The 11,859-nt window shown below is 35.6% G+C and overlaps 1 protein-coding gene across 1 annotated transcript in view; it reads left to right on the top strand.

Moving 5' to 3' along the window:
- Positions 1–11,859, top strand: part of ROBO1 (roundabout guidance receptor 1) — a 784,554-nt gene that overhangs the window by 500,613 nt on the left and 272,082 nt on the right. The window contains exon 3 of the mRNA XM_042783645.1: positions 6,238–6,395. Within this exon, the coding sequence (XP_042639579.1) occupies positions 6,238–6,395 (158 nt within the window). The remainder of the gene's footprint in view (positions 1–6,237; positions 6,396–11,859) is intronic.

Here is an 11,859-nt window from a genome sequence, read left to right as displayed (position 1 = left end):
TTCCTGGCTTTTAATCCCCTTTCTCCTGTTCTTCTGCCCTGCTGCTTTGGGCGTCCCTGAGTTGTCCCTGGGGCTGACTGCTCCTCTGTTCGGGTTCCTGGCTTTTATCCCCTTTCTCTTGCTCTTCCAGCCTGCTACCCTGGGCGGGCCTGAGTTTCCTCTCCTAACCTAATCCCTTCAGCTTCATTACCTTCATTTGTGAAATGAAATTAATAAATATGTTGTTGTTGTTAGGTGCCGTTGAGTTATCTGACTCATAGCGACCATACTATGCACAGCAGAACAAAATACTGCCCAATCCTGTACCAGCCTCATGATCCTTGCTATACCTGAGCCCATCAATGCAGTTAATAAATATATCATAGCATTATTGTGAGGATTAGATGAATTAATACTTTGTGTGGTTCCTTGCACAGTAAATGTTCAATAAATGTTAATTATTATACACGATTATTATATTATTACCATTATCATTATATGTGACCCCACCCATAGAAGCCTTAATTGATTAATTTCTAAAACTAAATGTTTGGACCACACATCATTCAGACCCCTAACTGCACCAAGATTCTACATTTCGGAAAGCTGAAGAGATTGTATTAAACAGATGTTCACCACATGACTGGCGAACAAAACTAATTTTAGGAGCATCTGAGCTTAACCAAGATTGGATAATGTCACTTGGCTGCACTGCTGTAATGAACAGTCACCATAAGTCAAGCCTTCTGTCATAATAGAATGAATTTGTGGGAAAAACAATGAGTTACATTGGAAAATTGCATTTTATAGTAAAATGGTGACATGTTTTTCTTTTTCTTTTTTTTTAAAGAAGAAAAGAAAAGTAGCACTGTACTGGAAATCAAGATGCCTATTCTATCTCTGGTCTCTTTGTAACAGATGACACAGCCTGGTGGCAGACTTTCCTAGGACTCAGTTATTTCTATTTAGGGAATGGATTAGATGTTGTCATAAATCTCTTCCTGCTCTATAATGTTACATTTCTTTCAGTTCTAAAATTTCCTACTGTACCCTTAAAGACTACTTTTCAAATATCATTACTTCCCAAATATTTGGAATAGTTCCTGTTTAACAGTTTGTTTTCCACTTTGCCCCCTGTGCTCTCAACCTTACTCAAATAGTTTGCAAAGACTTTTAGAATTATTTTCTGAAAATATATTTACCATATTTCTTCACAAACGACGTGTGTGTTACGTCAGAAGTCTTTTACTTAGTTTCACCATTTCTGTGTGTTCCATGTGTGGGTCCTTTTATTTGTGAAAAAATATGGTAGTTAATTTTTAATTACTTTATGTTGCTGTTTTTGTTGAAAATATACACAGCAGAACATGACACCAATTAAACGGCTCAGTGACATTGACTACATTCAGTAATATTAAATAATTCAGTGGCATTGACTACATTTTTTGAGTTATACAACCATTGTCACCCTCCTTTTCTGAGTTGTTCCTTCTCTCTTCATATAAACTCACTACTTCTCAGTTTCCTGTGTGATCTTCTGAGCTGATATTGTCAATTTGATCAAACATTGATAGACCTTAAAAGAATATAATGCTCAATGAAGATAGTTCTTCTTGTTAAGATGTTTACTTATTTTGAGAATCATATTAAATTGATGTATAGCTTTACAGAAAGATGTGATAGTTTTCCTTGAACGAAGTCTAACTTTTTGTTAAAAAATTGAGACAAAGAAACTTCCAGAAGATTCAAAGATCAATGAAGTTTGTATTTTCTCTAATTTAAAATGAAAAAAGAAAAAAAATATTTTACTCCAAATTATATGTACTCACTACTGTTAAATCGATTCTTACTCATAGTGACTCTGTTGGACAGGGTAGAACTGTCCCAGAGGGTGTCCAAGGCTATAAACATCTTTACAGAAGCAGACTGCCTCATCTTTCTCCCACTGAGAGGCTGGTGGATTCAAACCACTGACCTTACAATTAGTAGCAAAGTGTTTTTAACCACTGTGCCACCAAAAAAAAAAAAAAAAAGAAAGAAAAACACCCAAACCTTCTGCCATCTAGTCAAAACCAACTTATAGAGGCCCCCATTGGGTTTCCAAGGTGGTAAGTCTTTACAGAAGTAGATTAGAGCCTCTTAAATTGTATGTACATTCTTATAAATGTAGAATATAACTATATAAAACATGGAAGAAATATAGTATTTTTGATATTAAGATGAGCTGTGATTTGTTTAGCAACATTTTTAAGTGATATTGACTTAGAAACATATATGTTGTTTGCTCTTTCTCAAGCTATTATTAAATTTTTGTTTTTGTAAGTTTGCTAATAGAGCTGTTAGAGAAAATGAGACATTTTTTCTTAAGAAAATTTTGCTTTTGGGAATATTTACAGGTGTCGTAGGTTTTTGTGCCAAGATACTGTTAATCATTTGAATTCAATTTTTATTTTAACTGCTTAAATATACAAATGAATTAAGAGAATTGGATAATTTAACTACAAGTTCGTATCATTTTCTCATTTGACACATACTAATTTTCCCCCAAAAGGAAATACTTAAAACAAATACAAGGGAGAAAAACCGCTTTTATAGAAGAGAGCAAAAAAATCTTAAATTTATAAGCTTATGCTGGGTTGCCTGTAGCCATAGGCAATGCTAGAGTTTTATGCTTTACAGCTGAAAAAATAATTACATGATTATTATCTAAGCAAAAATCTTTACTGGATTACATTTTGTTAGCTTTTCATTAAATATTATAAAAAGCCCGAATAACATAGTAAATGAAAAAGAAAAAGCTTGATTTATCTATCTTAGACTTTTGATATGTTTGAAAGACATTTAACATTCATTGGTTTATTTGAGATAAGATTTCAACTTGTAAATGAGATATAGTATAACAGAGTTGGTTTTAAGCTCAACAAGTAGAAAAATTGTGCAAATTATTTACTTTCATTAGAAAAGTGTTTTAACTTTGGGTGTTTCAAGAGTGTAAAAATGTTTTCGAGGTGTTAGGTTGGAAATATAATCCAGCAGATACACATATTATTTCTTAAGTTAATTCATTTGCTTTTTCTATGAACTTTGCATTGTATTTGTTGTACTTTCTTAAAAACTTATGGTAAATATAGACTTATAAATAATGGAAGTCTTCATACTCTGTTATTTATTACATGGTAACAGTAGCTGGAGTTTTCACTCAACAAGGTTTACCTTGTTTGCGTCTATATATTTTATTAGTAAATAAATAGTTGTTGTTCTTGTTGTTGTTGTTTGCTGTCGAGTCGGCCCCGACTCCTAGCGACCCCTCCTTGGGTATCCGAGGCAGTATCACTACAGAAGTGGGATTGCCCAACCTTCCTTCTGAGAAGTGGCTGGTGGGTTTGAACCGCCAGCCTTCTGGTGAGCAGTCAAGTGCCTTAGGCATTATGCTACCAGAGCTCCTAAATAAATAGTATGTAGTATTAAAGTTAACAGATGGCAAATAACAACAACAATAACAGTATTAAAGTTAGAATTCTGATAGTTTGGTGGAATCATATGTTCTTTTACTGTTTTTTTTCCCCCCCCCAAAGACATTGTAACAAGTGTCATCTGTTAAGCAATATTTTCACAGTATTATCATAGTCATATAGTGACCAAATTGTCTCAAATTCAGATTAAATGACAGAATTTTGTTTAGTGGATAATATGGCTTAATCATATGTATTTGGATTTTTATTTGGTATGGAGGAAGGAAAAACCAAGATATGCAAGAGGGAAACAAATTTTTGTAAGCTTCTAAGCAAGTTCAAGATTTTGGAACCAAAATTTTAGAGTGAATGTTGAAGTAATGGCTTAAGCACAACTTTTTTTTTCCCTGTCTAGTACTTTGTCCATGAAAATATTTTTAAATACCACTGAAGGAAATTCATTTTAATAACAAAATACTATCAAATATTCAATCTCATAGATTATGAAAGATCAATGTTTATCACTTCAAATCTGTGCATTTAACATATCAGTAAACATTTTAAGTACAATCTTAAATTAGATTAATAAAACTGTTTACATTTTATTACATACTGGATCAGGAAAATGAAGTCATGGAAAGATTGCTAATACTTAGTCTTTGTTTTGAACTTATCTCTATCTGTTTTGTAAGTAAAGAAAGTGAGATTAATAGAAGTTAAATAATATGTTCAAGATTACCTGTCTAGTACAAATTTTGATTTAATTCTAAAACTAATTGATACCAAATAACTCATGATATATAGATATTATCAAGGTGCTGAAGATAGTTAAATGTATGTACAATTTTTGAAATATATATTTGATTGATTTTTTAAATGTATTCCAAACAATTACAAAGTAAATAATAGTGCTTATTTTATAGTATGTCAATATTAAATTAGTACTCAGTTGAGATCAAAGTGATGAATTGTTTCCACATCTTAAAAATAACGTTTAGAGAGGTACATGGGAGGTACAGACAACAAATATGAACCCTTTTGCACATAAAGTACTGCGTTGTCAGTGAAAGCAAACATGGATATATGGATGGATAGATGGGTGGACAGGCTGAACGATTAGGTGTGTCTATGAAATGGGAAGTATATCCAAGAACATGTATAGGGTTGCAGACAATGGTCCTAAAAGTTTATGTGAATGATCAGAATTCCCAGGTATATAGTAGAGCTGACAAAGTGCAAGCTTGTGGTCACTGCTTGGTCACAGCCAGGTATCCAAAGGGACCAAGTAGTTGAACCTGTGAGATTGGGACCATAGTCGCAGGGGACATCAAGCTCAATTGGCATAACATACTATACAAAACATTGTTCCACCTCCTACTTTGGCGAGTAGCGACTGGGATCTTAAAAGGTAGCAAGGTGCCATCTAGATGCGACGATGGGTCTCTCCTCATCCAGAGCAAAGAAGAATAAAGAAAACCAAAATTCATGGAAACAATTAGTCCTAGCAACTGGTACGCCATCCAAGCAGCAGCCTATATGACTATGAGACCAGAAGAACTAGATGGTACCCGGCTACCACTGTCATCCACTTGAAAGGGGTTCTATGTAGGAGATCCTGGATAGAGAGGGAGAACAATGTGGAACAAAACTCAAAATCATTTGGAGAAAAAAAAAAAGGAGGGGGGACCAGGTTTTCTGGCCCAATATTGCCTGGTGAAACAACTGAGACCATGGCCCCTAGCCACCCTTCAGGTCTGGAATTGAACCCACACCCGTGGTTTCAAGCCAAACAAAACACAGGCATATGAGTTGAACATTTACCTGAGGTAGATACACTCCTTGGAGAGAACAATCATGGGAGAAAGAAGGGCTGCTTATGCACAGGAAGACAGCTCAGGGGGCAGGAGTGCATGGAGGGATGGACACTGGGAAGAGGCAACTATGGGGAGGGAGTGGGAGGGGAGCTGTTGCATTGTGGTAAACTATGGTCAATGTCATAAGACAAAGTATATGTGAACTGCTGTATGTAAAGTGAATTTTCTCTGTAAATCTTCACCCAAATCACAATCAATCAATCAATAACGTTTATAATATAAATGAGGCTAATAGAATATTTCACCCTAAATAGATTTAAGGATTAAATGAGAGAGTACATAGAAAAAAAAAAAAAAAAAACCACTGAAAACATAAAAAGTAGTGTCACAAGCAGTGCTTTAATAATCATTGGTGCCTCAGTGATATTGGGAGAACATAGGTGAAGATTTTGTTGGAATTACTTTGTCTAAAGCTTTAAAAATGAACATATTTAAATTATATAATCATATACACTAACTGGAGATATGTTTACAATATTGCACTAAATACATATGTTAAAATATTTTTATTTCACTTCTAATATTCTTATTTTTATGTAATTCACTTAATTATCGAAAGGATAATTCTGATGTGTCATAAGTCAAAGGAAGATTCTGTTACATTTATTAGACACATGGATGAGAAAAGAAACGCAGTAGGCAGAAAATAAAATGCAAGTTAAATATAAGCCAAATGTTAACTATGAGAGCACTAGGCAGCACAATACACTTGCCAGTGCCCTGTGAACAACATCACATTTTCTCTATTGTATATGCTTAAGGTTAACATTCTTTATTCAATTACAGATGTCTCCAAGTAGATATAAGTTCTCAGAGATATTAAGATAGCTATTCATAGTGGTTTATTATAATAAATACCTATTTTCTAAAGTTCAGAAATGAAGACTGTCTACATCACTACTGAGAATAATGATTCAATCTTGTTCTGACAGTACTACGGGATGACTTCAGACAAAACCCGTCCGATGTCATGGTGGCAGTGGGAGAGCCTGCAGTGATGGAATGCCAGCCTCCGCGAGGCCATCCAGAACCCACCATTTCATGGAAAAAAGATGGCTCTCCTCTGGATGATAAAGATGAAAGAATAACTGTGAGTGTTTGATTTCACAATCAGGAACATCTAACTCAGTACCTCTTCATAAGAGGAAAAGAGAAAAATGAGGTCAAATTTTTTAAATAAAGGGTTATATTATCTCCCATTTAAAATTTATGTTTTAAATATATTTCATTTCTCCCTGTGATGATAAGAAAGTAAGCTAGAAAAACATTTGCTTTTTTAGTTTGGAGATAGGAAAAGAAAGCTATAATTTTCTGTTTTAATGGCTGAGTTAACACTTTTATGTTTGACTTAATTATTATCATAAGTCACGGTGTTCAGCATCTCTATATGCTACAGTAAAAACTGTTTATAAAAAAATAATTAGTTATGTAGTATCTTTCCAGAAGGCATACTAAGTCACTTCAGGGTCTTTTTTATGTCTGTTTCTCCTTTTTAAATTGCTTTTCTATTCCCCAGAGTTCCTTATTATTTATAGAAAAGAAAAATCATTCTGGACAATATTTACCAAAAGATTTATTATAAAATAAAATTAATTCTTGTGTTTCAAATTCCTCCCATGATATGATTAGATTATTATGCTATCTATAGAGTATTACTGATATTGATGTAGTATATCTTGAGGTCAGTGGTTCTACGTGATTTCTTTGTTTGTTTTGCAAAGTATTTACTAAAGCACCTTACATACTGAGCCCTCATTGATTCTATGGGAGCTCTGGTAGCGTAGTGCCTAAGGCATTTGACTGCTAACCAGAAGGCTGGCGGTTCATACCCACCAGCCACTCCTTGGAAGGAAGATGGGGCATTCTACGTCCATAGTGATACTGCCTCGGAAACCCAGGGAGGGGTCGCTATGAGTCGGGTCTGACTCAACGGCACATAACAACAATAACATTGATTCTATGATCATACATTATCCTGTTGTAGTTTTCTTTTTAGCACCCCCTCTTACCTGTCTGTCATGAACTCACTGGTCAAGATTTTAAAGTCCCCAAGGAGAATGGATGTGTGAGGAATAGTTCACTACTAAAGCTGTAGAAGAATGAAGTTACAACACAGAACACATAAGTAAATGCTGGCACTGTTTCTGAACAACAGTTTAGCAGATTAGCATAAGATGTAAATATTGAGAACAGTAGAGAAGGTTAGGGTGCATAAACGATTTAGGGACTTTGAAAGATAGCAAACTTTCTTTTTTCTGTAATAATGTGAATTAGAGTAAAGCTGTCAAGCAATTTTTATGCTGTCACAGTGCCTTAGGCATTTGACTGCTAACCAGAAGGTTGGTGGTTCAAACCCACCAACTACTCCATGGAATGAATATGGGACAATCTACTTCTGTAAAGGTTTGCTGCCTCAGAAACCCAATAGTGGGGGTCACTATCAGTTGGAATCAACCTGATGGCAGTGAGTTTGCGTAAAAAGCATTGTGGAGAAGATGAACTAGCTCTGTTTTTAAGAGACACTGAAAAGTCACATGTCAAAGTAAACTACACATGGAAATTCTTGTTTTTTTGGAAATTAAATTAACAGTACAGAGGAATAGGAAGTATGGAAACAAATACTTCTCTTATTGATGATAAGAGATTCTTTTAGATTTACGTACAATTAAAACAGGAATATCTTTGCCCTTGAAAATATATTCTAAATCACTTAAATATTATCTCTAATTCCTTTTTCCCTGACTTTATGATTCAAACACATTGAAATCATTTTTGTCCCTGATGTCCCTCATTTCTTTACTGATTACTGTTTTTTTTTTTTTTAAAAAAAAAAAAACTTTTCATTTTGATTTTGGTGAAAGTTTACCTAGCAAATTAGTTTTCCATTCAACTATTCATACACATTTTGATTCGTAACATTGATTTCATTCCATGAAATGTAACAGCCCTCTTCCTGTTTCCTCCCTGCATAAGCCTTTTCCATTAGTCCTTCCCTCTCTGCCTTCTGAGCTTTATCCCTGGGCCAATGCTGCACATTTATTCTTGTTTAATGGTTGTTCTAAGGAGTGTGCACCTCACTGGTGTTGTTCACCTTAAGGACCTGTCTGTTCTTTGGCTGAAAATTGAGCCATGGTAGTAAATTTGGTTCCAAGCCATAATCTTGGGGTTTTACTGCTCTCTATAACTACTTTTTGTTTAATACATTTAATGACAGTAGTGATGTAAGTACTGAACCAAAAATTAGTACTTTTCTGGAGTTTGCATTCTAGAAGTGTAAATACAGACAATAAAAATAAAATACATAAATTATGTTAAAATGTAATAAATACTATGAAAAAATAAATGAAGCAGGACAGAGATAAAGGCAGTAAGGAGGGTTAGAGTGTGTGGCAGTTAAGGTTGTGTGTCAGGATGGCTGGGCCATGGTTTTGAGTGGCTGGGCAGCTGGATGTAGTTATTCTCCATGATGAGATTGTAATCAGCCTCATAGTGGAATCTGCTATGAGCAGGTAAGTAGTTGCCTTTGAAGTGTAGCCTGCTTTCAGTATATATGGAGAAGGTTTATGGAAGTTCTCTAGCTTTTTGGCACATTTGGATCCTGTATTTGGCTGCATCTTCATCTACTTCAACCAGTGACTTGCCATATTGTCTACCAATCTTGGGATTGTTTTTGAACTGGAACCATTTCCTTGTTGATTTTGGGATTATGAAGTTTTACTTGCTGACCTTGCATTCATCAGCTTCAGCAGCCAGAGCTGCATGAGTGAGAAGAGAACTCCAGCTTCAAGGGACCAGGAACAAGAGGCAGAGCTGAAGCCCAAGGTCAAGGGGCCTTCATTCAGCCCCTAAAGCCGGCACTCTGAATTCAGACTTCTAGCCTATTAAGCAGGAATTCTGGTAGCATAGTGCCTAAGGCACTTGACTGCTAACCAGAAGGCTGGTGGTTCAAACCCACCAGCCACTCCTCAGAAGGAATGTTGGGCAATCTACTTCTGTAGTGATACCACCTCGGAAACCCAAGGAGGGGTCGCTATGAGTCGGGTCTGACTCGATGGCACATGACAACAACAATAGTCTATTAAACTGTAACAATAAATCCCTGTTTGTTAAAGCCATTCACTTGTGGTATTTCTATTATAGTAGCACTAGAGAACCAAGACAAGTGGGATTACAGTTTTAAATAGGCTGACCAGAGAAACCTTTCCATTGACTTAAAACAATCAAGGGTAAAATACTATCTATTTACCTCAAGAAAGGCTGTTCTAGATAGACTAAATAGTAAGTTCAAGATCCTAAGATAAGAATATAAAAAGAAAAAAGAAAAAACACGTTGCCATCAAATTGATGCCGGACTAATGGTGACCCCATGTATTACAGAGTAGAACTGCTCCATCGGGTTTTTGTTTGTTTGTTTGTTTTGTTTTTCTGTAATCTTTACAGATGCATTTATCCAAACTGGGTGAATTTGAAGGTGAGAGTATACCTAATTTATTCACAAAGAGCAAAGTGATTTGTGTGTTTGGAGCAGAGTGAGCAGAGGGGATATTTGCAGGAGATGGGACCAGGGAGGTAACAGGCAGCCAGACTATGTGGGACCTATGCATATGTGTAAATACATGTAAATCGTTTGGCTGACTGAGGTGAGATGCCTCAGCACTCTCAGCAGAACCCTGTTTTGCTGAGAACACACAGAAGCAGTGGCAATCGCAGAAGGAAGGAGATGAGTTAGAAGTTAAGAGATACTAGTGGGGGAGTTGGTGAGCAAGTGGTATGATTCTGGATATACTGTGAACTAATAGCCAGAAGAATTTTTAGAAGGTTGGAAGTCACATGTGAGAAAATGAGAGAAATCAAGAGTTACCTTTAACTGATTGCCCTGAGAAACTATAAGGATGGGGTTGCACTTAACTGAAATGAGGGGATGGTAGAAGGAGAATATCTGAGATGGGAAATGCCAGGTGCTCAGGTTTAGGTGATATAATTTTCAAATGTTGATATCCAAGTATAGATGTCAAGCAGTTTATATCTCTATGAGTTAAGCATTTAGAGTTGAAGTCGAGGCTAGAGAAAAAAGTTTGAGTTGTGGTAGACATAACAAGTACTCATTATTATGTGGTTCACCCCTCCTTATGGGTAGATGAAAGTGTGCTTCCCAGCTTCCTTGCTATTTATTGGGTTGTTTGACTAGTTCAGCTTCTGGGGCTGTGAATAGAAGTTAAATACTAGTGAGGAGCCTCCAGCACTCTGTCTATCACCATGCAACTATGGCTACACATACCTATTACAGTTACAGCTACAGCAAATGCAGCTATGGTACGTGACCCCCCCGAGAACCTGAGTCATTATTTGTAGTAGAGCGCCCTGCCCTACATGTCTGTCTTTCCAAGATAGATATATAGAATGAAATAGGGGAAATAAATTTATTGTTGCATTAAATCACTGATAATTTCTTACTACAGCATAACACAGCTTGTCCTGTCCTGACAAAAACAAGCGACATCAGTGTATAGGTGCGATTTAAAAACAGGAGACTGAAATCGGCAAGGGGATGGCTATAGACAGGTTTGCTGTTTGGCTTGTAGGGAAAAGAGGCAGAGAAAGAGCAGCGCAGGCTGAGAAACTAGCAAATTGTCAGTGAAACAGGAGGAAAATCAGAAGGGACACCAAGTAAAGATGGTGTTTTAAGGGTGAGACCATTACTGAGTCACATGTAGCTGGTAGTTCAAGCAATATGAGGATTTACAAATGGCCATTGGATTTTAAAGTTTGCTCAGTCATACATGACCTTAATGAGAGCAGATTCTGTGGAGAGGTAAGGGTGAAACCCTGACTGAACTGGTTGAAGAGATACTGCAAAGATAAAGATTGCACAGAGTTATAGACAACTCTTTTTATATTATATCTCACAGGGTAAGTGAAAAATAAAGGGGGTGATAGATAGCCTCACATTTTGAAAGAACCTAATTAGTCTGTTTTTTTTTTTTAACTTTTTATTGTACTTTAGGTGAAAGTTTACAGAGCAAGTTAGTTTTCGATGCAAGAATTTATACAAATTTTGTTTCATGAAATTAGTTGCAATCCTTTTCATGTAACAACACTCTTCTTACGTCCTTGAAAGGCCCACTTAGTCTTAAAGGTTTTGTTTTCATTGTGTGTGTGTGTGTGTGTGTGTTTTGACATGGACAGTTTAAAATCACTTTTTTTTTTTGATCTTTAAGAACTTCCTACTGTATCATGTGTTGAATTACAATAAATTTCATGATTTGTTGTTTTATTTTTATAGGCACTTCCTTTACTTTTTTCTCTCTCTAGAGGGATGTTATCCTCTCAATAAAGAGTACCAGTCTCCCTACCCCATCACTAATTTAGTAATATGAGAACCACTTAAAATCAGAAATCAAACAATTTAAAATATCCTATGAAATAGTGCCAGAATGTTAATGTAGAAATAATTTTAAAATCATTTAAATGCTGCCAAAATGATGATCCATGATAGTACTCCATATGCTTAGAAGTTGTAACATCTGAAACTTTTACTATTTCTGTGTGTTTTG

Source organism: Orycteropus afer, unplaced genomic scaffold (assembly GCF_000298275.1).
Source record: "Orycteropus afer afer isolate SDZICR_OR568_19922 unplaced genomic scaffold, OryAfe1.0 scaffold00022, whole genome shotgun sequence".
Lineage (NCBI taxonomy): Eukaryota > Metazoa > Chordata > Mammalia > Tubulidentata > Orycteropodidae > Orycteropus > Orycteropus afer.
This window is presented reverse-complemented; position numbering and strand designations above follow the sequence as displayed.